General features: G+C 38.7%; 2 protein-coding genes across 2 annotated transcripts in view; one reads left to right on the top strand and one right to left on the bottom strand.

The window, feature by feature from the left end:
- LOC124395624 overlaps window positions 1-25,000 on the bottom strand; it is a 91,860-nt gene that overhangs the window by 66,610 nt on the left and 250 nt on the right. The window contains 27 exon segments of the mRNA XM_046864304.1: window positions 207-380; window positions 554-727; window positions 799-972; window positions 1,371-1,550; window positions 1,784-1,957; window positions 2,214-2,387; window positions 5,191-5,364; window positions 5,489-5,665; window positions 5,773-5,946; window positions 6,029-6,202; window positions 6,345-6,512; window positions 7,365-7,538; window positions 8,130-8,202; window positions 8,205-8,797; window positions 8,799-9,476; window positions 9,478-9,934; window positions 10,119-10,311; window positions 14,218-14,302; window positions 14,386-14,466; window positions 14,954-15,061; window positions 16,467-16,577; window positions 16,992-17,141; window positions 17,751-17,861; window positions 18,568-18,672; window positions 20,496-20,606; window positions 21,297-21,404; window positions 24,943-25,000. The exon segment at window positions 24,943-25,000 is cut by the window's right edge and continues 250 nt beyond it. Coding sequence (XP_046720260.1) covers window positions 207-380; window positions 554-727; window positions 799-972; window positions 1,371-1,550; window positions 1,784-1,957; window positions 2,214-2,387; window positions 5,191-5,364; window positions 5,489-5,665; window positions 5,773-5,946; window positions 6,029-6,202; window positions 6,345-6,512; window positions 7,365-7,538; window positions 8,130-8,202; window positions 8,205-8,797; window positions 8,799-9,476; window positions 9,478-9,934; window positions 10,119-10,311; window positions 14,218-14,302; window positions 14,386-14,466; window positions 14,954-15,061; window positions 16,467-16,577; window positions 16,992-17,141; window positions 17,751-17,861; window positions 18,568-18,672; window positions 20,496-20,606; window positions 21,297-21,367 — 5,018 coding nt within the window. The 5' untranslated portion in view covers window positions 21,368-21,404; window positions 24,943-25,000.
- LOC124395625 (histone-lysine N-methyltransferase PRDM9-like) overlaps window positions 19,566-25,000 on the top strand; it is a 13,931-nt gene continuing 8,496 nt past the window's right edge. The window contains exon 1 of the mRNA XM_046864305.1: window positions 19,566-19,594. The gene's annotated coding sequence lies outside the window, so the exon portion shown is untranslated. The remainder of the gene's footprint in view (window positions 19,595-25,000) is intronic.

Here is a 25,000-nt window from a genome sequence, read left to right as displayed (position 1 = left end):
AGCAGTACAATAATCAGATTTCTTCTTATTTATTAAATAAAAATACAATATTTTACCACATATTTTCATGTCATTTAAAAACTCAGAACGTGTTTAATTACAGTCCTTTAAATCAGTAAATTCAATATTAATGAATGTGTAATTATTTCTTATAAATAAATGAAGACTAATTGAAGGATTAGGCATCGTTTCAGATGTTTCTTCACCTCATTATTGTGAGTTGAGACTGTGGATTCTTCAGTCCAGCAGAAAGCTGAGTGACTCCTGAATCCTGCAGGTTGTTGTTGCTCAGCTCCAGTTCTCTCAGCTGGGAAACTTCAGAGCTGAGAACTTCAGCCAGAGCTGAACAGCTTCCATCAGTTAGATCACATTTATTAAACCTAAACATGAAATCAGAGAAAGAAGACCAACAATAAATTGCCAATTCAGCACAATTATTGTGGTATATACCAAAATTTCAAATCACAAATCTGATGGCAATAAATATTTCTGAAAGAAAGAAACTGAGTATTTTTCATTCTGAACTGAATATTTATAACAGAAAGAAACTCACTTCAGAACCTGTAGTTTACAGTGACGGTGTTTGAGTCCAGCAGAAAGCTGAGTGACTCCTGAATCCTGCAGGCTGTTGTTGCTCAGCTCCAGTTCTCTCAGCTGTGAACGCTCCGACTTAAAAACTTCAGCCAGAGCTGAACCACTTCCCTCCATTAAATCACATGTGTTAAGCCTAAACAGAAAATCATTTTTAATCTGAGTCCTTGTTTCAGCTCTTCATTAATCCCTGAGGAACGCACTCACCTCAGAACCTGTAGTTTACAGTGATGGTGTTTGAGTCCAGCAGAAAGCTGAGAGACTCCTGAATCCTGCAGGCTGTTGTTGCTCAGCTCCAGTTCTCTCACACTACAGGACTTTAATGTGAGAGCTGTGGCTAAAGCTGAACAGCTCTCCTCACTCACATTACACTGATTCAGTCTAAATAGGAAACATTGTGTTAGCAGAGCTACAGGTACAACCTTCATTCTGCAGACACTCTGTAACAGTCAAACCTTTTTATTATTATGTGAAACAAAGCAGTCTGTATTGTGGGTCATTAGTGATCATTACTGGTTCTGGTTATTTCTAGCATCATTTTATCCCAGTTTTTTTTTTAATTTGTTCTGCAATTTGTCTGTTGTTTATTTGTGTTTATAAGAGTTTATTAAAATGATGATCATGTTGATTATTTCTACTCTTCTGTTTCTTCAGTACAGCAGAGAAAAATATCATTAAAGTACTTTAGAGATATTATTGCATTTTTAATGGAAAGTCTCGCTAGAAAATATTGTTATTAAAACCTGACTGATGATGAATAAATAAAAGTAAATACTCACCTAATTGTTGTAAATTTACAGTGTGTGTCTTCTATCAGAGCTGAGAGCTGCTTCACTCTGAGGGTGGAGTCTTCTGTCTCCTTAATGCTCAAATTCAGCTCTTTTAGGAGTAAAGGGTTTTCACCTAAAACTGAATTTAGCCACGTCCAGGCCTCCTGTGCTGCAGGGCTTTTCAACAAACTGCAAAAGATACATTCTTCTTGTCTACTTGATGTTTAGAGACTAATAGACTCATATTAATACGATCAGTTTGGCTGCTTTTGCTTTTATAAAAGTCCATTTTATGTAACACACATAGAAAATGAAGATCAGTCAAATATACTATAAATTCAGTTAAATATAAACTTTATCCAGTTTTAGTGCAGAATTAATTTCGGTTTAATATTTATGTATAATGTTAATAGAAGAATCACCTCAATGTCTTCAGTTTGGAATAATATCTTTGTAAACCAGTGAGCTTCATCACTCCTGATGCTCCAGGGTCGTTCCCTCTGAGATCCAGCTCTATCAGGTGTGATGAGGGGTTTGATCTCAGAGCTTCAGCCAGAGCAGTGTATCCTTCCTCGGTTATACTGCAGTCTGAAAGTCTAAACATCAAAGTGTTGTGATAGAAGTTAGAAATAAGGGTTGAACATCTAAGAAAAGAATTTAGAATTAAGAAGCTCTTTGAGACCGGCACTAAGAGTGACCTGATTTGTGCAACACAAATGATGGGGTTTCAAAAAAAGAACATATTTAGGTAGTATCTATATAATAATAAAAGATCAGATTTATTACATTATATTTGATCAGTAATATCAGTGGTACTGTTACACTGCTTATACAGAGAGTTTATTACTGTACCTTAATATCTTCAGAGAACAGCTTTGATTCTTCAGTCCTTCAGATAATCGCTGGACACCTGAGTTCTGGAGACTGTTGTTACTCAAATCCAACTCAGTTAGAAAACAGGGAGATGAAGTGAGAACTTCAGCCAGAGCTTCACAGCTTTCCATCATCAGACCACATTTATTCAGTCTAAAAAGAAAAAGGTTCACCACATTCACAATGAGTCCAATCCCACAATACATGTAGTATAATCAGTGTTCAGGTAATAAAATTGAAGACTGAGGTTAAGTGCAGCAGAGAGAAAGTGGAAGAGATCAGATCTTTGAGATTCTCTGGTCTCATACTGCACTCTCCTGTCCAGATTCTCATCTTAAGTAACTTCTGCTAAAACCTCTGCCTTCTACAAACAAATACTGGAAATGTCTGCACCTGATCCCGGCAAACTCTACATCTTTTCTTCACAGATCTTCTCACCACCTCCTCCTGCTCTATCCTTGCTGACAGCTGAAGATTTTGCCAACTTCTATAATTAGAAGAAAACTCCTATATACACTCAGGTTTCTCCTTTACTCTCAAACACATTTTCTAATCTATCAACAGAGGAGATCCTCCAAATCACCTTGTCCTGCAATCCCACCACCTGCCCAGTGGATCCAATACATTTCACAATCTTCTAGACCATCTCATTATATGTCCTCCCTTTCACTTTCGTTATTATTGATGGCTCTGGTCATGTTCCTACCACATTCAAAAGACACATTCAAAAATTCTTGAACACCCTGTCAATAATCAATTGTATATCTATCTGTCACAGAACAGCCTTCAAGATCCCAACCAGTCGGCCTTTAAAGCAACACACTCCACAAAGACTGCTCTGTTGGCCATCACTGAGAATCTACAGGCTGCTAGATCTGCCAATCTGTCATCAGTCCATATCCTCCTTGAGCTTCCTGTAGAGGTCAACAGGTTTAATCAGAAGACTCACTTGTCCATCTTCAGAACTCTTGAAATCAATGGCACAGCTTGACAATGGCTTGCTTTCTGCTTAAAAGCCTGTATATAGAACATGAACTAAAATTCCACAAGGCTTATTACTCTGTCCGCTCCTGTTCTTTAATTTTATTTATGAGATGGTATCAAAATGTTTCAAGACTTGATTTGTAACAGGTCAACAGTCTCCACAGAGGACCTCTGAATGTCTGACAGATATTTCATCATGGACGGCAGCTCATCAGCAGAAGCTTTATCCATGCAAAATTTAACTGCAGTGAATTCCAGGTGATTCATCTCCTTGTCGAAATCTTGTGATCACCTGACAACTCACTGATCTCACTTTTCACAACCTTGCAGTAACCATGAACTGTCCTTGTCTTTTTATTCTGCTATTATAACAAATTCATGTGAATTTCTCCTTTACAAAAGTCGTCCATTTTATTGTCCACACAGGTCATTCAGGTACTTGTTCAGTCCCTCATAATCTGAACACTGGACTACTGTGGTTCACTCCTGGCAGGTCTACCTCTGAAGGACATTCAACCTCATGCTTCTGACCAAGAATGCAGCTGCATCACTTGTTTTCAACCTTCATATTTTTTCCCACACCACCCACTGCTATGCTCCACTGATTTCCTTTAGTTGCTGAATCAGATTTAAAGCACTGATTCTCACCCACACTGAAGCTCAACTACACACACACACACACACACACACACACACACACACACACACACACACAACCTCGCAGCACTTTTCTCAACCTGCACTGTACCACACTCCCTCCATCTTCAATTACTGATCAACTTATTTCACCATCTCTCAGGGTACAAAGAAGAATTGCGTTAAGACTCTTCTCTATTCTGTCACCAAGGTGGTTGAATGAACTTCCACTTGATGTCCAAGCAGCTCTAGGCTCGAGGTGAGGGTGATTTTCCAGCAGTCTTTAAACAATGTCTAAAGATGTAACTCTTCTAGAAGTTCTTTAATTAACATTTCTTATTTAAAAACTGCCATAAAGGTAAATGTAATGCCCCTTTACCTGCTTATCTTTTGGAGAACTAAACCATCCCCTAAAACATAGAGATGCTGATTTTATCCGATCTGCTTGATGTTCAGTAGCAAAGTGTTCATGTTGAAGCCTGACTGCCTACTTTAGATAATGCCAAGGGTACAGTATCACCTGTTGATATCGAGGATGTTAGATATAATCTTCAGAATGTGAACACCTCACCAACCTTGTCTGCTCAAACTAGTTGGTAGACGAACACAACCTTAACACTGTCTAATTGCCCCAACAACTAAATGCACTCATACAGAGACTGACTCACAAAAGCTAGTAACCCAGGTACCTTCTGTACCACCCACAAAATAAATGGCACAAAGCTACAACATCTTTCATTTACATTTATGGCATTTGGCAGACATCCTTATCCAGAGCGACTTACAACTGAGCAGGGGAGGGTTAAGGGCCTTGCTCAAGAGCCCAGCAGTGGCACCTTGGTGGTGGTGGGATTTGAACTTGTGACCTTCCGATCTAAAGTCCAATGTCTTAACCACTGAACTCCCACCTCCACTGGTCCAGTGGTTTATGGCTTGAGTTTAACAGTTAAGTCTTAAGCCTTGTTTTCAAAGAAATTCTGCCAAGCTCACACTTCCTGCAACTCAGCATACACCCCTGAGTTTACCATGACGATCTAGCAGGCACATTGTGCAAATCACCACCAAGGTCTATGTCACTGACAATTCTTCTCCTTCTTTACTATAATACATGATATCTATGGCCTCAAGTCTGATGACTCATTGACCTTGAATCCAAGGTGCACTTCTCACAAGGTGATTAGCATAACACATCCTCCTATAGGACTATTGTTGATAGGTAGGACAGAAATCCCATTATAATTTCACATGAACCCCAGAACTATAAGGAAACACAATCTGTTGAACCACTGTGCTGTCTAATAAGTTGCAGTGTTAATAAAAATCTATTGTAACACACGTGAGTTTTTCAGGTCTGCAGTGTGAATCCTTCAGTAGAGCACAGAGCTGCTTCACTTTAGAGTCTCCTACTATTTTTCCACTCAGATTCAGATCCTTCTGCAGTAACGGGTTTGCATTTAGAACATTAGTCAGATCTTTACAGGCTTCCTCTGCTTCAGGACTTTTCACCAGTCTGTAAGGAGAAACATGTTTAACATTTATACATGAAAATCTTCAGCTTTAAAAATATCGTTGATCATATAAGCACATATTTAATCATTTCCCTTTGAAATATTTCTCATATAGAATTTTCCTACCTCAGTGTGTTCAGTGTACAGTGTGGATCCTGTAGTAAATCAGTGAGCAGCTTCACTCCTGATGCTCCAGGGTCGTTCCCTCTGAGATCCAGCTCTATCAGGTGTGATGTAGGGTTTGATCTCAGAGCTTCAGCCAGAGCAGTGTATCCTTTTTCTGTTATACTGCAGTCTGAAAGTCTAAATCCAGTTAAAGAGATGTTCCAGATGTTAGCATCTTATTTGTGATTTACATGTAAAAGCCATGAGCTCTTCTGAAAAACTGAGTAGCAGAACCTGAGACCCACCTTAATATCTCCAGCTTGCAGGGCTCATGTTTCAGTAGATCACAAACTGGCTGCACTCCAGAGTTTCTGAGTTCATTCTCACTCATATCTAATTCCTTTATATGTTCAGGATTTGAGTGGAATGATGAAGTCAGAACAGAACAGTGTTCATCTGTAATTCCACTGTTCTTCAGCCTAAAGATGAACAAGAGAAAATGAACTGAAGAATAATGTAGCTGCAAGCAGCATTTTAATAAAATAAGATTCTAGTACACACGTGAGTCTCTCAGGTCTGCAGTGTAAATCCTTCAGTAGAGCAGAGATCTGCTTCACCTCGGAGTCTTTTAATACTTTTCCACTCAGATCCAGTTCTTTTTGTAGTAAAGGGTTTTTACCAACAATCTCATTCAGAAAAACACAGGCCTTTTCTGCATCCTCACTTTTCAACAGCCTGCAGTGAGAGAACAATAATTACATTCATACTTTCACTACAATTATTAGCACATTATAGATTTAGATTTAATCGTATTTGTTTAGAGTTTTGTCAGCAGTAAAGTGTACTGAAGTAATTAAGCTCACTATATAATGTTCACCTCAGTTTAAATTTTGGATCCAGATTTAACTCAGTGAGAAGCTTCACTCCTGATGCTCCAGGGTCGTTCCCTCTGAGATCCAGCTCCAGCAGTTTTGATGAGTGGTTTGATTTCAGAGCTTCAGCCAGAGCAGTGTATCCTTCCTCTGTTATACTGCAGTCTGAAAGTCTAATCGACAAAAGCCTTATGTCATTTAAAGGTGAAAAATCACACCATGAAATCGCACCACATCAATGTGATTCAACTTTAGTATCATTTCCTACAATTATAACTTCATTTATTTCATCGTTTGATATTGACAGCATCAGTATGGCATTTAAATATTTATTCTATTGTTTGATTTTTATTATGGCTTCCAATCAGAATAAAAAATAATTTTACATGTTCATTTAATTGAGCTGGTTGTTTATAAACATTAACCTGAAAATCTATTTCCTAAACATTTCATACTGTGTTTAATTATATGTGTGTGTATGTTTTACAATTTTCTGACTCTGCATAAATTTGACTTAAACACAACCAGATTTTGTCACAAAACTAGATCATTATATAAATGATGAAGATATATTATTGTTTTATATTTATACTTTGAGCAAAAATATCATTATTAAACATCATTGTCAGAAAAATCACGCAAACAAAGATTTACATAATAACTTCAGCCAAACTCCAGCGTTTTATAAACTACTCTTTTACAATTCTTCCACTTTAAAAGCATCAATGGGCATCAATAACTCTTTCTGAGGACCTCAAACATGTTCTTTAATTACAGCATGGCATTTATATAAACCTGTACAGTGAAGACTGAACTTTGAAAGTAAAGACTCAAGTTTATGTTTGTAATTAATCACAACCCCTGACTTAAATACCCTTCAAGTAAACTCAGTTTTAAAGGTTCACATATTTTATCTGACATAAGAGATACTGTATCTCATGTTGGATAAAGAGTTCACAAGCTTCCATGTGGCACAGTAAATGCACGTTCTGGTGAAGTCTACTGAATAGCAGAGATGAACTGACCTCAGTTTCTCCAGTTTACATTTTGGACTCTTCAGTCCAGCACAAAGCTCCTTCACTCCAGCGTTCTTCAGAGGATTCCTGCTCAGATCCACCTCAGTCAGATTGGAAGAGTCTGAGCTTAAAACGGGGTGAAAAGCTGAGCAGCTTCCCTCTGTCAGGTTACACTGACTGAGTCTGAAAGAAGAATTCAACCATTATTAAAAATGATCTGTCTTTGCACCTCTCACTGACTAGTTCCAAGCTCTTTAGCTGTTTGTGGCAGTAGGGACAGGGCTGAGTATCAGCTGTGGATAAAGACGAGGAGGAGGGTGAACTGGCAGGTAATCAGGATAATCAGAGCCGGCCAACCAGAGAGACAGAGAAAGCAGAGGAGCACTGAAGTGTGCCTAACTTACTGAAGTTTGAGCTAAAGCTTGAAAATTATGACGAGTGCCTGCACAGTTAACGTTCTGTCTGTCTCACAGAGTCTTTCTCCAGACCCTCCCACACAGGGCTTCCACACCATTACAGCAGCAATATGGAGGCAACTCCATGTTACTCTCCATGGTTTTGGAATGAGTTGTTTAAATGCATGTAAGCATCTGCTACTCTGGTGTCCACTGAATTCTTTACTAGACAACCATTCATTTGACTGCAGTTTAAAGACAGAAGGAACATACATGGCTCATCGATTCAAGTTCATATTCTTTATGCCAAATGATATCTGTTTCCTGCCATCATTATATTTATGGCCAAACTTTAGTAGGAGAAATGGATTTTACTTACATAGCTTTTTTGGCTTCCTTGACTACTGGTATCAGTCTCTTAAAGCATTCATCTGATCTAATGAACTTCTGAGCTCAAACACTTCCAATTCCTCCTCTGATGTCAGCAACACAAAGACCAGAGCAGACCACTGAGCAGGTGAGAGTTCAGCTTCAGAGAGACCTCCTGAGTTCATGTAGCTTTGGATCTCCTTCACTAGTGAATCATCATTTAACTCCTTTAGACAGTAGAACAGATTAATAGATCTCTCTGCAGATGGATTTTGTTCAAACTTGGACTTGATGTACTGAACAATGTCCTTTTGGCAGTCAGAACTGGTTCCTGTGTGTGTCAGCAGACCACGAATGAGCTTCTGATTAGACTCTAATGAGAGACCTAGAAGGAAGCGGAGGAAAAGATCCAAGTGTCCATTTTCACTCTCCAAAGCCTTGTCTACTGTAGTCTTGAGCAAATCAATAACTTGTAATTCTTTCTCTTCTGGTCCATCAAAAACATTCTTCTTGTCATTCCTGACACTTACATACGTAAATAAAGCAGCAACGAACTCCTGAATGCTGAGATGCACAAAGCTGAAAACTGTGCCTAGAAATCTGCCCGTCTCCTGAGTGCACACTCCTGAATACACCTTTATGTTATCGGGGTCGATTCCACAGGCTTCTAGATCTTGCATAGAAAATCAGATTGTTCTTTTCCAGATGACTAAATGCGAGATTTCCCAGTGAAAGAATTCCCTTTTTATCCCACGGAATGTCTGAGGCATTTTTTCTACTGTACTTCTTTTCCCCCTGTACAGTCTGAAAGATCAGAAAACATGTGTACATGTCCGTCAGAGTTTGTGGGGTCTGAGTGTCTGGAGTCTGAACCTCTGTAGTCTCAGCCTGTGGAATGTCTTCACTATCTGTTGTCTCCAAAATCCCCTCCAGAACTGTGGCTGAAATCCAACAGAAGACTGGAATATGACACATGATGAAGAGGCTTCTTGATGCTTTAATACGTTCAATGATTCTGTTGGCCAGACCCTCATTAGTGATTTTCTTTCTGAAGTACTCCACCTTTTGATCATCATTGAAGCCACGCACCTCTGTGACCCGGTCCACATGTTCAGCAGGGATCTTAGCAGCTGCTGCTGGTCGAGTGGTTATCCAGATCAGAGCAGAAGGAAGCAGATTTCCTGCAATGAGGTTTGTCATTATAGTGTCCACTGAGGTTGGTGTTGATACATCAGTCCACTTCTCATTTTCATAGAAAGCAAGAGGAAGTCTGCACTCATCCAGGCCATCAAAGATGAACAACATTTTATACCTGTCTGTGAATCTCATTCCTTTTACCTCTGGATAAAATGATAGATGATTTCATCAAACTGAGTTTGTCCTTGTCTTTCAGGTTCAGTTCTCTGAAAGGAAGTGAGAATATGAACTTGATGTCCTGATATTCGTTCCCTTCTGCCCAGTCTAGAACAAACTTCTGCACACAGATGGATTTTCCGATGCCAGCGACCCCCTGTGTCAGCACGGTTCTGATGGGTTTGTCTTCAGGTAGAGGTTCAAACATGTTCTTGCACTCGATTTGTTCCTCTTGATCCATTTGAATTTTTTCAGTTTTTACACTCGTTTTTTTTCTTTCAATTTGTCCCACCTCATGTTGTTCATTCATTTGTTTAACTCCACCAGCAGTGATGTACAGATCGGTGTAGATCTTGTTAAGAATGTTGGTTTCTCCCTGCTTTGCAATTCCTTCCCATACGTGTTGATATTTCTTACACAGGTTTGATTTGAGTGCACGCTGCTGAATTCCTATTAGTGCATCTAAATATTTCATTATAAAAGAGAAAAACAAATATATTTATTAAATAAATAACTGTTCTGAAATAATACAGAGACTACATTTACTACATTTAGTCATATTAATAATAGAGTAATTATGGGTTGTTGCCTGGGGGTTTCAATCTACAAATGTTCACCTTCAGGTTGTCTTCTACTGATCTCTTACCTTGGAGTGCATCAGCGAGGTCACTGTGATCCATCAACTTCAGAAAGTACAATGCCATATCAAGAGCTGCTTCTTTAACACTCCACAGATCATCTCTCACATCCCCATAATATTTTGTGTTTTCTTTTCTGAGGAGTTTCTTAAACATCTCCAGCTCATGTTTAATAAACACAATCATTTTATTCTCGAGATCCTTTAAAAACACAGAGAAGAAGAAAAGCAGAACTATTTTATAATAATTATGACCAGTTTTATTTCCTAGCAAAATTCTATCATTTGACTTGATGTTAATAAAAACACAGCAGGCACACAGAGAGTAGAAGGAGATGTAAAATCATACTTTCGATGTCCACAATGAGGGAAGGATGCAGAAAGGGATAAAGACTCAAAGATTCAATAGTTTTTCCAGCAAACTCAGAAGAAAAGACAGGAACAGAATTACCTGAGACTGATGACTGCAGCAATGTGCAGACCAAACCAGGTTCTTAATAAATATTTCTTTATCAGAAATGTAGGTAACCCCCTTAAAGTCAGTAACTCTTAGTGTATTTAGAAAGTCCTATTTATACTATTTCTTACTTTAAAAACACATTGATCTCAAACTGGGAGATTAGTCATGTGCCTCAAACCCATCTCTGTAGTCATCTCTTACAGACACAGACGTTCCTATCCACAGAACAGATGTCACATCGTCAGTAACCTCATCTACCCTTCCCTGTTGTCTCAATCTCAAACAGCGGTGGTAGGTGGGCTCTGGAATTGTCAGTCTGCTGTAAGGAAAGCTGACTTCATCACAGGCTTGGCTTCCCACTACACATTCGACTTTCTGGCACTTACAGAGACCTGGATATCCCCACAGAACACTGCTACACCAACTGCTCTGTCTTCTGCCTATGCTTTCTCTCATTCACCAAGAGAAACTGGTAGAGGTGGTGGTACAGGTCTACTTTTATCACGGAGATGGTGTTTCACACCTCTCCCTTTGTCTCATTTAACCATCTCTTCTTTTGAATTTCATGCAGTTTCAGTTACCTCTCCAATCAACCTTTTCATCATTGTCATCTACCGCCCTCCTGGTCCCCTTGGGGACTTCCTAGAAGAGATGGACACGCTCCTCAGTACTTTCCCCTCTGACGGCACCCCGCTGACAGTTCTTGGTGACTTCAACCTCCCATCCGACAAACTTCAGTCATCTTGCCTCTTGCCTTTTCTGAATACCTTCTCCTTGACATTTAACAGCTGCCCTCCAACACACAAGGGAGGAAATGTCCTGGACCTGGTTTTCACCGTCCTACTCCAGCTACAGACATGACTGCCACTCCACTTCCAATCTCTGATCATCACCTGGTTTCCTTTTAATCACTCTTCCTATTCAACCTAAAAATAATTTACATGTCTCTCTTATCCGTCCTAACCTTCACTCTATCTCCCCTCCTCTGTAACTTCATGTACTCTTTCATCTCTTCCTGACCCGTCTCCTTTTCCTCTCTACCCTTAGACGTTGCTACGGACTCCTTCCTCTCATCTCTTTCCTCAACCATGGACCTCCTTTGTCCCTTGACTACAAGACCCAAGAAGACTTCTTGTCCCACACCGTGGCTGTCAGAAGTTTTGCGCAGTAATCGGCGAGAACTCCGATCTGCAGAGAGGAAGTGGAAAAATCACAGCTTGATGTAGACCTCTCATCTTACCGTGCACTCCTGACCAAATTTTCTTTGAGGTGACTTCTGCCAAAACTGCCTTCTACAAGGAAAAGCTTGAGGCCTCTGCACAAGATCCTCGTAAGCTTCACAACATCTTCTCTTCTCTACTAAACCCCTGCTGCACCTGCTCCATCCTCCTGACTGCTAATGACTTTGCCTCCTTCTATGATGAGAAGATTAGGAAAATCTGCCAGACCTTCACTTCCTCTCCAACTATGATTACACAACACAGCCAACAATCCACTACGTCTCTGTCAAGCTTCTCAACCTTAACAGAAGATGAGATACTGCAAGTCATCCGATCCTGCAATCCCACCACCTGTCCTCTAGATCCAATCCCTTCAACTACGCTCCAGACCATCACGCAAGATCTCCTGCCCTTCATCTCCACAATCATCAATGGGTCATTAACATCTGGCTATGTACCAACTACCTTCAAGCAAGCAAGGGTCATTCCTATCTTGAAGAAACCGGCTCTGGATCCATCAGACATCAACAACTACAGACCGGTATCACTCCTTTCCTTTCTTTCTAAATCTCTGAACGCACTGTTTTTAACCAACTGTCTGTCTATCTCTCACAGAACAACCTCCACGATCCGAACCAGTCTGGGTTCAAAGCGGCACATTCCACAGAGACGGCCCTATTGGCTGTTTCTGAGAAACTACATGCTGCTCGGTCAGCCAAGCTGTCATCTGTACTTATCTTTCTGGACCTTTCAGCAGCATTTGACACAGTCAACCACAAGACACTTTTGTCAACCCTCAAGAGCCTTGGTATCTGCGGAACAGCATGGGAATGGTTTGCTTCCTACCTGGAAGGTCGCTCATACCAGGTAACATGGAGGGGATCCACATCTGCCCCATGCAGACTCACCACTGGTGTCCCACAAGGCTCGGTACTTGGTCCCCTCCTTTTCTCCCTCTATACCCACTCCATTGGTGAAGTCATATCCTCACATGGGTTTTCTTATCACTGCTATGCAGATGACACTCAACTCATCTTTTCTTTCCTCCATCAGATACCACAGCTTCCGCTCGGATCTCAGCATGCTTGTCAGACATATCTTTATGGATGAGGGCTCACCAACTTAAACTCAACCCCAGCAAAACAGAACTGCTGGTCATCCCAAGTGATTCATCTCCAGGTCAAGATCTACAAATAACACTTCATGACTCTCTGCTCTCCCCTTCAGCCACTGCTCGTAACCTTGGGGTAACTATGGACAATGAACTGTCTTTTTTCCCACATATCGCTAATGTTGCTCGTTCTTGTCGATTTCTTCTCTATAACATCCGAAGGATTCGACCATTTCTGTCCATACAGGCTGCCCAGTTGCTTGTTCAGTCTCTTGTCATTTCAAGACTGGACTACTGCAACTCTCTGCTGGCAGGTCTTCCCCTGAACGCTATTCGTCCACTGCAAATGATCCAAAACGCAGCTGCACGACTTGTGTTCAATCAGCCCAAGTTTTCCCACACCACCCCACTGCTGCACTCCTTCACTGGCTTCCAGTAGCTGCACGTATCAGATTCAAAACACTGATGCTTGCCTACAAGGCCAAAATGGACCAGCACCATCTTACCTCAGTGACCTCATCACATCTCGCACTGCACCACGCTGTCTGAGATCCTCCAGCACTGCTCGACTGGTACCACCTTCTCTCAGAATGAGAGGTAAGTACAATTCAAGGCTCTTCTCTGTTCTGGCACCAAAGTGGTGGAATGAACTTCCCCTAGATGTCCGTACAGCAGAGTCCCTGATTATCTTTAAGCGACGACTGAAGACCTACCTCTTCCTGAAATACTTAAATTAGCACTTTCCAAGTTTGTAGAATTCGAGTTATATTTATATTGAGTTTGTATTCTTGCATACCAGTGTAGATTTATTCACTACTAGAGATTTAAAGCACGTTTGTACGTCGCTCTGGATAAGGGCGTCTGCTAAATGCCGCAAATGTAAATGTAAATGTAAATGGCCTCGTATATTACATCACTAAACTAAGAGAAACCAATGCTCTTGGTGATCCCACAGTTTAAGACACTAACATGCTCTCTGCCCACCAAAGCAGAAGCTAGGTAAAAAAACAGAGGTTTAATGGCTATAGCTTGGTTGATGTTTACTACATGACTTGGAGGTCATTTCTTCTTTAGTCAGACCACTTCTGATTACTGAGGTGCCATTTAAACACATTCGAATCATCTGGTGATCTTTTAAGGACTTTATAGATAAATAAACTGCGTGTTTGGATCTGTGTTTCCAGAAATGTGAGATAAGTTTCACACTAAAGTATCAGTCCATTCTGTTCATGTTTTTATCACTCAGACTAGACGTGATTCATATCCTGGTCTGGTTGACATCATTGGAAGCAATAATAAAGATGATTTAAGTCTTACATTAAAGATGTTGTAGAGAAAGTCTGTACATTTCTTCTCTAATTTGTCAGGTTTTTTTCTCGCAGGAGTCTCCGGTTGATGACCTCTGTACACAAAATATTACAATTTAATGATTAGCATCACGAGTTAGAGAAATAAAAGCAATTCCATGTCATTAAAAACAGATACCTGTCCTTAGAGTTTATTCCTGTTGTTCTGTCAGTGTTCAGTGTTTGTTGTAGTTGCGATAAAGATGAAGAGGAAAGTTGTCTACAAGAAGAGAATGGAGAAATAAAGGAATCACATTATATTGTACTGGTACCAATCAGTCTATACTGGATGTGTGGGGGATGTGTGGAGATTCTCCATCATCTCCACACAATCCAAACGACACATGACCTCACGTTAACCAGGTACCAAAAGTAAAAAAAATTCTTCCATCCTCACATTTGCCTCCACTTTTCTAAAAAACATCTGCATACTGTTTGCATGGACTTTCTCAGTGTGTTGAAATGCACATGTTCTGTGAGAATAAACTATGCATATCTATACTGATAATATCACATATGAGACTATTTTAATTCTTACATGTAAGAACTCTGCACTGGCTGGTCGAGAGACCAGTACATGTGTTTAAATGCTAACAAAACTTTAATCTTCTCACAGGTTTATTTTAAAATGAGTCACAAATGTGATTACAAACCACAGACCTGAACTTGAAGATGAGGTTCTGATGATAATGAACAGAAATATATACCTTTCTGGAGATCTTGCTCCTTCATTAAAGTTGATAGAGAGTGGCTTTGATTGGTTGCTCTTCAGGGAATGACATTTAGATACTGAAGATTTGGGACTTTTCTTAGATCTGTGAATGAGTATAAATAAAGGTGTTTTAGCAATGCGGGTGATCCGCTGTGGCGACCCCTGATGGGAGAAGCCGAAAGGAAGAAAGTTAGCAATTTTTACTTCAATGTACTTCAAGACATCTTTTGAATCTGTCATGTTGTAGAACTTCTCTCTTTCCAATGGATCCAGTAGAATCATCTGCACACAGGACTTTTCCTTAAGACTTCATAACAAAGTCTTTTGAAATATAATTCTGTACAAATACTAAAAATTTAAGCAGTTTTGACTGTTACACTGCCAATAAAAGTGTGAAAACACCAAGTCTTTTATGGTTTTAGAGAGACACATGATTGAGCTGACATGGACAAGAAAAACAGGAATCACAGTTCCTTTCTCCAAACATTCAGCTGAAATACTTTGCAGTGCCTCTAGTAATACTTGCCAGAGATGTTCTTCACTAGTTGAAGATTTCTTTCTTGTGATCCAGTTTACCCCAGAGCAGTTCAATCGTGCTGTGTGCTTTAGTCTTTATCTTATATTTATTCTCTCCTGGTAATAAAGGATTCTGACTTTTGGGTATTATCTATTTAATTCAGGCGTTTTTCCTCAGTTCATCCACCTGATGTCGCCATTGCGTCCCTGTGTCCCTCTTTGGTCTCTAGTTTTCCCGCGTCTCCACCTCTATCAACCCTGTGGAAGTCCTTGTTTTGAGTTTGTTTTTTGTTTCACAATTTTCTGTGGAGAATTTGTTTTAAGTGTTTTTGCCACAGCTCCAGAGTTCATCTTTAGTTTCTGAGAAGTGTTGTTTTTTTTACCATTTTCAATTGTGGACTTTTGATATGCTTTTGTTGTGGGTTATTTTGGGACTAAAATGTTCTATTTTAGCTGTTTTCTGTTTGTGTACTTTTTGGGCACCCAATATAATAAATATAGGACTTCCAGGCCTGTTCTTTGAGTGTGGGTTCAATATCCCCCTGTAGCAAACTGCTAAAGCAGTCCACCCCAGTCACTGTGAGGTGCTGTGAAGTCGGTTAGAATGAGCCGCAGTCCAGATGGAACTGCATGGTGTTGAACAGTGTGTTTGGAACAGGAGCCATGATGCTTCAGGATTCCTTTCACTTTCTGGAACCTTCCCTGCTCCAAAACAACCTGAAACCATTAAACTTCCACCTCCATGTGCATCTGTGTGATTGAGGGAGTTTAATCACTTCCCTTTTGGACTCCACAGAACTTCCCTCCACTTATTCACTGCCCAACACTTTGTTGCATAGAAATAAAAGGAACATGTGTCTTAAACACCATGAAAGGGACAAAGTTATGAGCAGATTTTGGTCAGATTCATTGACTAAACCACTAAATCTGAAAACTTTCTAAAGATGTATATCAAGAAAACATAATTATAAGCAAGAGGAAGACAAAAATACCTTTTCTGAGATTTCTTCCCTCCTTTAAAGTTAATAGAGAGTGGTTTGGATTGGTCACTTTTTAAAGACACACATCTGGATTCAGGAGAATTTGACCTCTCATCAGTTCCACTAAGAAGTACAAAGAAATGTCAAAACATTTAAAAACATTTAAAAGCAATTTTATGTAATAAATTCTAGTTAATTACAGAAAACGTGGATGATTGTCTACCAGTACAATCATGGGAAGAGTAAAAAGCACTTTTATGTGCATAACAGGATCTTCACTAGTTTATCATAAAACCAAATTAAATGTTACCTTTCCCTCCTCATGTTCATCAAGTCAGCTATAGAGGGCATAATTCTCTCCTAACGTTTGTACCTGTCCTATACTCCTAATGGTTGTTATGGTTGGGGTAATGACTTGCAGGTTGTGGTCTTGTAACCAAAATTACTGACAAGACCAATAGATTCTTTTAAACATTAAATCTGAGGTAACCTTCTAAAAATAATATCACAATAAGCTAGAAGATAAGAAATGAAAACCTGAGAGGCTGATCACCCTCTGAAGATAAAGATAAATGAATTTCCTGGGAGTCTGTTTCCTTTGCGAAGTTCACAGAGAGTGGCTTGGATTGATCACTCTTGAAGGACACCATGCTGGATATTGGAGAATTTGGTGGTATTGTAGTTCCTCTGAAGAGCAGAGATGTGAAATGAAATAAAATTTTAACTGTATATAATAAAATAAAGAGCATCAATATCACTATTCATGTAGACATCAGCACTCTCACGCTGCAAAAAAAAACAAAGATATTTTTCTTTTAGCATCAATATGTTCAAATTTGATAATTAATTTGATTTAGGTTTTCTTTTTTCTTTTTTTTAATGTTATATTGAATTTGACAATAGAGTAAAAAACAGATATTTCTGGAAAGTTTATACTGATCTTTTTTTCTCTCTGTCTGAGACGTGAACTGCTTACAAGAACTTGATGCAACAGCACAAAGTGAACTATGTGCAAAAATCATTACAGCAAAGGAAAATGTGCCTCATCATCAAGTGCTGCTTTTTTCTTGAACTGGTTATTTGGAGGCATTTGGCTGAAGTAAGGTTAGGTGAGAGCTCTGGGTACAGTTCCACAGTTCTCTTCAGTCCTGAGGTAATACTTGTAATTATGAATTTAAAAGGTTGGAGGAAGCCAAATGTCACAAACTAGCTGATAGCAGTTTAACCCATTAGGCTGCTTTTTTTTTATGTGTCTGAGGATGAAATTATGATGAAGAATGAAGATGATAACAATACCTTTCCTGAGCGCCTGTTCCATCATTAAAGTTGATAGATAGTGGCTTTGACTGGTCACTCTTAAAGGACACGCAGCTTTGTAAAGGTGAATTTGCTCTTTCTTCAGTTCCTCTAAAGAGTTGAAAGAAGTATGATTTAGCAATTGTATTCAATTCATTTTAGTTTTTCACACAAAAAGAAATTGTGATTATTCTTTACTGCACAACAACAGCACTGTGTGTCTCCTTGCTTGTGTTATTTGAACTTAGTGCAGCTTTTGATTTTGACACCATTGATCATAATCTCCTCATGCTGGACAGAAGAATGTTGTTGGAATAAAGGGAACAGCTCTCTCCTGGCTTAAGTCTTATCTGACTGATCGCTATTAGTTTGTTGGTGTAAATGGTGAGGTTTCCACACTTTCTGAGGTAAAGTTGGGAGTTCCGCAAGGATCTGTTTTAGGCCCATTGCTTTTCTTATTATATCTGCTGCCTCAGGGTGAAATTATACATAAACATGGTATTCGCTTCCATTGCTATGCTGATGATGCTGATGATAGAATGTTTTAGCAAAACCAGCTGAGAGAGATCAGCTTAACAATGTTGAGGAGTGTGTAAAGGGCATTAGACATGTTCTAAAATGCAAAAATAAGATCCAGTTAGTCCAGAATCCAGCAGCAAGAGTAGAATTGTAGTAGAATTATGCATTATTATAAACCACAACTGATGATGGAATTGTAAAATCTGTATAAATCTGTATACTGCACTAACCAACGAGGTCAACAATTCCATTATGTTTTAGAAGTTCCATCTGAGAATCAGATTGTGAGCTACAATACCTTTCCTCAGAGTTATCTTTAAAGTTGATAGACAGTGGCTTGGACTGGTCACTTTTATAGGACAAACAGCTGGATTCGGGTGAATTTGGTCTTTCTTCAGTTTCTCTAAAGGAAAAAGAGAGAAATGCTGTTTAGTTGTTTTATGTTTATATGTTCTCATGCATTCAGAATGATTCACAATGTTTGATATTTAAACTCAGAATGGATTTAGTGTGTGTGACAGGGTAAAACGTCCCCTCCCTGCACATTAGCACTGTATTAGCACTGTACTGCATTGTTTAACAGGGGGTTCATTAGAGGTCAGAATGGTTTTACTGTTTTGCCCAGGAGGAAGTGCAGGAAGGTGATATCAGCCATTTACAGTCATCTGAGTTCCTGTTGTTGAGGTAGAGGTCTTTTTGGGTGTTCAGTCATTATGGTTCTGCATCTAAGCTAATTTAATTTATTTTTAATTTTTTTTTTTATTAGTTTGTTCCTCGTCATTTCTCAGCTCCAGGTAAAAAGGGTTCTCAGGTAAGAAGTTATTTTTCTACCCATGTTTCTGAATGCAAATCGTAGCTTTGTGTGTTTTCTTAGCTGATTTTGATGAAGGAAGCAGCCCTGGTTCCAGACGTCTCCATCCTTCATATTTTCTGCGTGTAGATTTGTAGGTCTGGTTATTGCTTCCATTTATTTTTAAACAGCTGATTGCCAGTGTTAATAGTATTTGTGTGTGTGGGTGTGTGTGTGTTTCTGTGTTGTTGTCCTGATCCGGACAATTAACTTTGGGTCATGCTGCTGTTTTCATTTATTTTATTTTGTATTTTTTGCTTATGTTTTTTTCTGTTTTGTTTACCCTAAATGTTACTTAAATGTTAAAATGTTACTGCAAATTGTAGTTTTGTTTTGTAGAACCTCTTTTAAATTTAAATTGCACTGCACAGATTTATATTCATTTTTGGTGTTTGTTTGGTTTAACTGGATTGTGTGTGTGTGTGTGTGTGTGTGTGTGTGTGTGTGTGTGTGTGTGTGTGTGTGTGTGTGTGTGGTTTGGGGAGGGGGTCTCTTTATAATTTGTATTATAAGAGTAATGTCTTTGTCTCATCATGCTGAGCGTTCTGAGGGCGAGACGCGACGCCTGGGAGAACAGAGCACTTCCTGTTACTTTGTGGTTTGAGCGCAACTTTATTTTCAGTGATTTTCAGTCTTAGTTTTGTGGGGGTTTTTATCTTCACTTCCCGCTTTTTTTTATGAACATGTTCTTCCTGTATATCAAGTGGTTACCAAGGTGTGTATGTAGCTACTTTTGCTATGTGCAGCTTGTCTGGGCAGAATTAACATGTTGGTTTACTGCAAAGATTTTGCATTTCTGTGTCAATAATAAAGTGATGTCTGTATTTGATTTGTTAATTTTATGCTAAATAAAATAATTTCTCTTTAAATTTTTGATAATCTGAAAGTCACGTCTCTGACTTTTTTGTGCCAATGAACCTGTCCTTCTTTTAAATAGTTCCCTGGACCATAACACCAGGATGGTGTAGTCACGCATAACATCTAGTTTAAAAAGAAGATGAATAATACCCACACATTATGCTATATTCTGGTGTAGTTTGCGCATAATCAGTAGCTAACTAGCATATTAATAATTACTGACCCCTATGGTGTGCCATATGTAGATGCTAATGGCTCCAATCATTGTCTTTCTGATTTGTAAAATAATCCATCTACACTGTTTCCTTGTACTTTTTGCAAAATAATCTTTCCCCATAGATCCTTCTATTCTTCTCTACACCACTTCCTTTTAAACTGAAACCATGATGAGCAGGTATTGACCTTTAATCTGCTCTAATTACAGCCTTGAATCTGAAAAACATAAGTAATTTAGCTCTGATGGATTCCTGTAAATATGGACTTGAAGATGAGTTGATAAAGAACGGGAAGAGAAGTACCTTTCCTGAGCAGGTGTTTTCTCCTTAAAGTTGATTGATAATGGCATTGACTGATCGCTCTTAATGGACACACAGCTGGTTACAGGTGATATTGGTCTTTCCATATTTTCTCTAAATAATAGTGTAAAGGAGAAGTGAGAGAACGTTGGTTCAGAAAACAGTATCACAAAAAGTACAGTAAAAAACCCCACATTCTTCTGTATCCACATTCCTCACAACCTCATACTAGGATAACATTGATATATTGTTAATTAGTTTTTTGAGAATAAGAATTTGTAAGTTACACATTGTAGCATCATTTAGAAACCACTTTATAATAAAGTTAAACATTTTATTCTGAGAAATTGTCTAATGACCATTTGATTTAGATTTAGATTCTGATAAACGAGAGGAAATAAAGTGAAAATCTGTCTTGAATGCCTGTTCTATCTTTCAATTCTTTACAGAGCGGCGCTGACTCACTGCAATTCCACTAAAGAGAGCAGCACTTAATCAGCAGTTTAAAGCAGGTTCTCAACTGGGCTCAGAGCAGCTGATAAAGATGCTTTATATTTGTAATTTAACAGCCCATTATGTTCAGTGTTTAGAAGAAACTCAATTCCTGGACTTCTTGTTGAGATTGATGTAACTCACAAGCATCTGGCATAGCTATGATTTATTATTTTCCAAATTTGTATCATATAATATAAAGGAGATCAAAATGCAAACCTCAGGTTTTAAATCCAAGTAGCATTTGAGTGTGCTGATGCAGTGAATATGATTTACTGTAATGTACATAACTAATAAACTTGTTTGACTTACCTTTCACTCGCACACTCGTCCTTTATTAGACTAATTTCAGGAGTTCTGATTTCCTCACACTCCCCCGACATTCTCCCAGAAACACAAACACCTGCTTCAATATTATTCCTGTCAGAAATTAATTAGAGGGAATAAAAAGATTGAGCTCATTAAATTAACTTTGGGGTATCTACCATAAAGCAGAAGGTTCCACTCCTCGTTCTGGAGAACCTCCTGTACTGTACAAATTAGATATTGAAAAAAATGGAAGAGTTATTTTAGAGTTTAAGACGTTTGTCTTTTTATTGGAATGTCGTGAGTTCAAATTCCAGCACCTCTAATATGCCACTGTTGGGCCCTTTAGCAAGGCCCCTAATATCCATCCACCCTTTTTTATTACAGTGATTTTCAGCTGTAACTGTTAGTGGAGGTGGTTGAGGCATTGGACTTTGGATCAGAGGTGGTGTGGGTTCGAGTCAGGGCCATACCATGCTGCCCTTGAGCACGGCCCTTATCCCCCCATGGGTGTTAAGTTGTGGGAATGAGGATAAAGTACTTCGCCATGGACAGTCCCAAGCTCGGCTGTGAAAGGAGGAGGGTGGACTGGGAGGGCTAGCAGCCTGACCCTGTAATAAAACTGCTACTGAAATGGCGAGGAAGCCATCAGGCCCTTGCCACCCAAAACTCCTCATGGCGTGGGAGAAAAAAAAACAGTTAAAGATAGACTATGATGTTGAATATTAAACCATTTTACTACAGTCACACAATGTACTTTGGACCTAGCGCACTTTGAAACCACAAATGTAACTATTGTTTGTATTGTTTACACAGAACTGGATTTAATCCTGTTACATATTATCTACACCTTTATATAATGAAACATGCTGTTTTACACAGTTTCTCACGCTTCTCATACTATGATTTGGGCCCAAAAGTCAGCGTCTGTTATGGTGTTATTGCAAAGGAAAGATAATAGAAGATAAAAAAAGAATACACTACAGAGATGGGGAGAGAGGGAAAGGATAGATGCAACCCCAATTCTAAAACATTGGGACGATGTTTAAAATGTAAAAAAAAACAGAAGCAATGATTTCGCAAATCTCATAAACCCATATTTCACAACATATCAAATGTTGAAACTGAGGAAATGTAGCATTTTAAGGAAAAAACTGAGGTCATTATACATTTGATGGCAACACATCTCAAAAAAGTTAAAAAAGGTCATGTTGAAAGCTGCCAATTCCACAGACACTAATGTTCTCCCATTTCATCAGAGATGCAGGCTTTTAAACCGAGTGCTGATAACCAGCTGGAAGGTTCCTCTCCTCTTTAGTCTGGAGGATGCGGCATCCATGGTGTCCAAACAGAGTTTTGATTCGCTTTCTCTTTTCTGGATTATTTTCACGCATGCCTTCTTCTTAACATGATAGACATTTTTATCCTGCATTTATGGATGACACTTGAACTGTTCACAGATAATGATTTCTGGAGGTGTTGGTGAGCCCTAGCAGTGATTTCCATTACAGAATCATGATCTTCCATTGATCACAGCCATCCAATATTGATTTTCACCCTTGTCCCTTCTACATATTGTTATAATATGATATTGTTGATATATGTTCTGTAAATGGGATAAGCCGAAAGAAGATGAAGGAGATGTTCTGTAAATAATGAGAGATTGGAAGTCTTCACAATTTGATGTTGAGGAACATTATTCTGGAATTGTCTAACAATTTGTACATAGTCTTTTACAGATTTGTGAAGCTCCGCCCATCTTTACTTCTGAGAGACTCTGCCTCTCTACACTTTTTATATCCATACATCTTCCTGACCTTCTGCTAATCAACCCAATTATTTGAACGTGTTGCAGCCATCAAATTCACAAAGGTTTTTTTATTTTTCAGAAAATGGTATATTTTCTCAGTTTTAACATTTGATATGTTTCTATATTCTTTTGTTAGTAAAATATGGGTTTATAAGATTTGCAAAAAAACACACTTTTTACACACTGTCCCAACTCAACAGAGTAAAGGATGACAGACCTCTTGAATATAAACTACAGGTCTCTCACCCACAAACCTACTTTCTAATAAACAGGAAGCACATGTTCAGCATGAAGCTCATGGCTGCAGTGTTGGTTTTAGCATGGAGCGATTATAGTTTTAAGATAAATAGATTCTAAAGTACCTACAAAAGAAATGTTTATATAAAGTGAACTATGTGTGTAAATATTTGCTTGCATTAGATTTATCAACCTTTTTATCTACTGGTTCATTTCAATGCAGTTTTTTATTTTAGTAAATGGTTTTAAAATTAAAGCCAAAGCTTTAGCACAGTCTGCTGGATAAATATGGTTATTGGAATGAAAGTGCAAATTGAAGTCTATTTAACTTAAAAGCATCTTACAGTCTTTAGCATAATGTGTACTGCAGTGAGAGTCAAAATGTGTTGAAAAATTAAAAGAATTTGTCACATCTGATGAACCAAACCATGTGTACGTTTTGCTCTTGTGTGAGAGAACATCGCTCACTCATACCAGCAGTTGGCATTAGTCTGTAACTGGCATTCAAACAGGGAAACTGGAAGAGCTGGAAATCTATCTAGTTTAAACATGTCTCGATCATTACTAACGAATTTGTGTAGCTTTTGTCAATCGTGTTTTTTAAATTGCAAAGACAAGATTAGAAATGAAACAAGTGTGTTCCTAAGCTAATCAGCCAATCAGAGTTCTCTTTCTCGACATGCAGGCCCCAGGACGACCATCAGCTTGGTGTGTCCTGGGCTTTAAGTTCTTATTATTTCTACTTAATCGGATACTCTTGGGCCCTTGAGAAAGGCCCTTAACCCTCTGTGCTTCAGGGGTGCTGTAACATGGCTGATCCTGTGCCCTGACACCAGTTTCTGAGCAAGCTGGGATATGTGGAGAAATATTCACATATATATATATATATATACGACAAATAAAGGCTATTCTATTCTATTCTATTCTATTCTAATCAAGCCTTCTATATTTCATTGGTGAAATATGATGATGTTTATGGAGAGAGAGTGAAAACATTTAGAACTGTATTGCTAGTGAGACGTCACTCAGCTGTAGTTTAGGCTACAGGTAGTCACGTGCACAAAAACCTGCTAACAAGTGCACTGAATGGAGAGTCTTGTGTTGTTCAACTGTTTAATTTAAGCACTTTTCTGTATCACATCTTATTAATTAAATATTATATTTTAAAATATTATATTTTATCAGCCAAAAAATCAGCATCATATATCATCCATCAGATGAGTCTAGACGTCTGACCCAGACGTCTAGACGTTACAATTTATCAAACTCACTCAAATCCTTACGCCCATTTTTCTGCTTCTAACATCAACTTTGAGCACAAAATATTCATCTGCTGCATAATAAATAAATCCACACACTAACAGTTTATTCAAGTAGAACTGATGTGCAAATAATTTATAGTTGTAAGTTGCTGTTGCTCTGGATAAGAACATCTCCAAAATGTACAAGTAACACAACAGTAACTGTAGTAAGAGTGAGGCTCGTGAATAAAGTGATCTTATAAACTCGATGTGTATTTACACGTGCATGTTATTTCCATCCCTGCGTGGGAGAACATTATTCACACTATTAGAATAACACGTGCGGGTGTGTTACTATTCTTACCGATTCTTTTCTCCGGTTCTCCTTTGCAGGCTTCATCATGACCGAAAAGGAATTCAAG

This window comes from Silurus meridionalis, chromosome 13, assembly GCF_014805685.1.
Source record: "Silurus meridionalis isolate SWU-2019-XX chromosome 13, ASM1480568v1, whole genome shotgun sequence".
NCBI lineage: Eukaryota > Metazoa > Chordata > Actinopteri > Siluriformes > Siluridae > Silurus > Silurus meridionalis.
The sequence above is the reverse complement of the archived record's forward strand: the minus strand, read 5'-3'. Positions and strand labels throughout refer to the sequence as shown.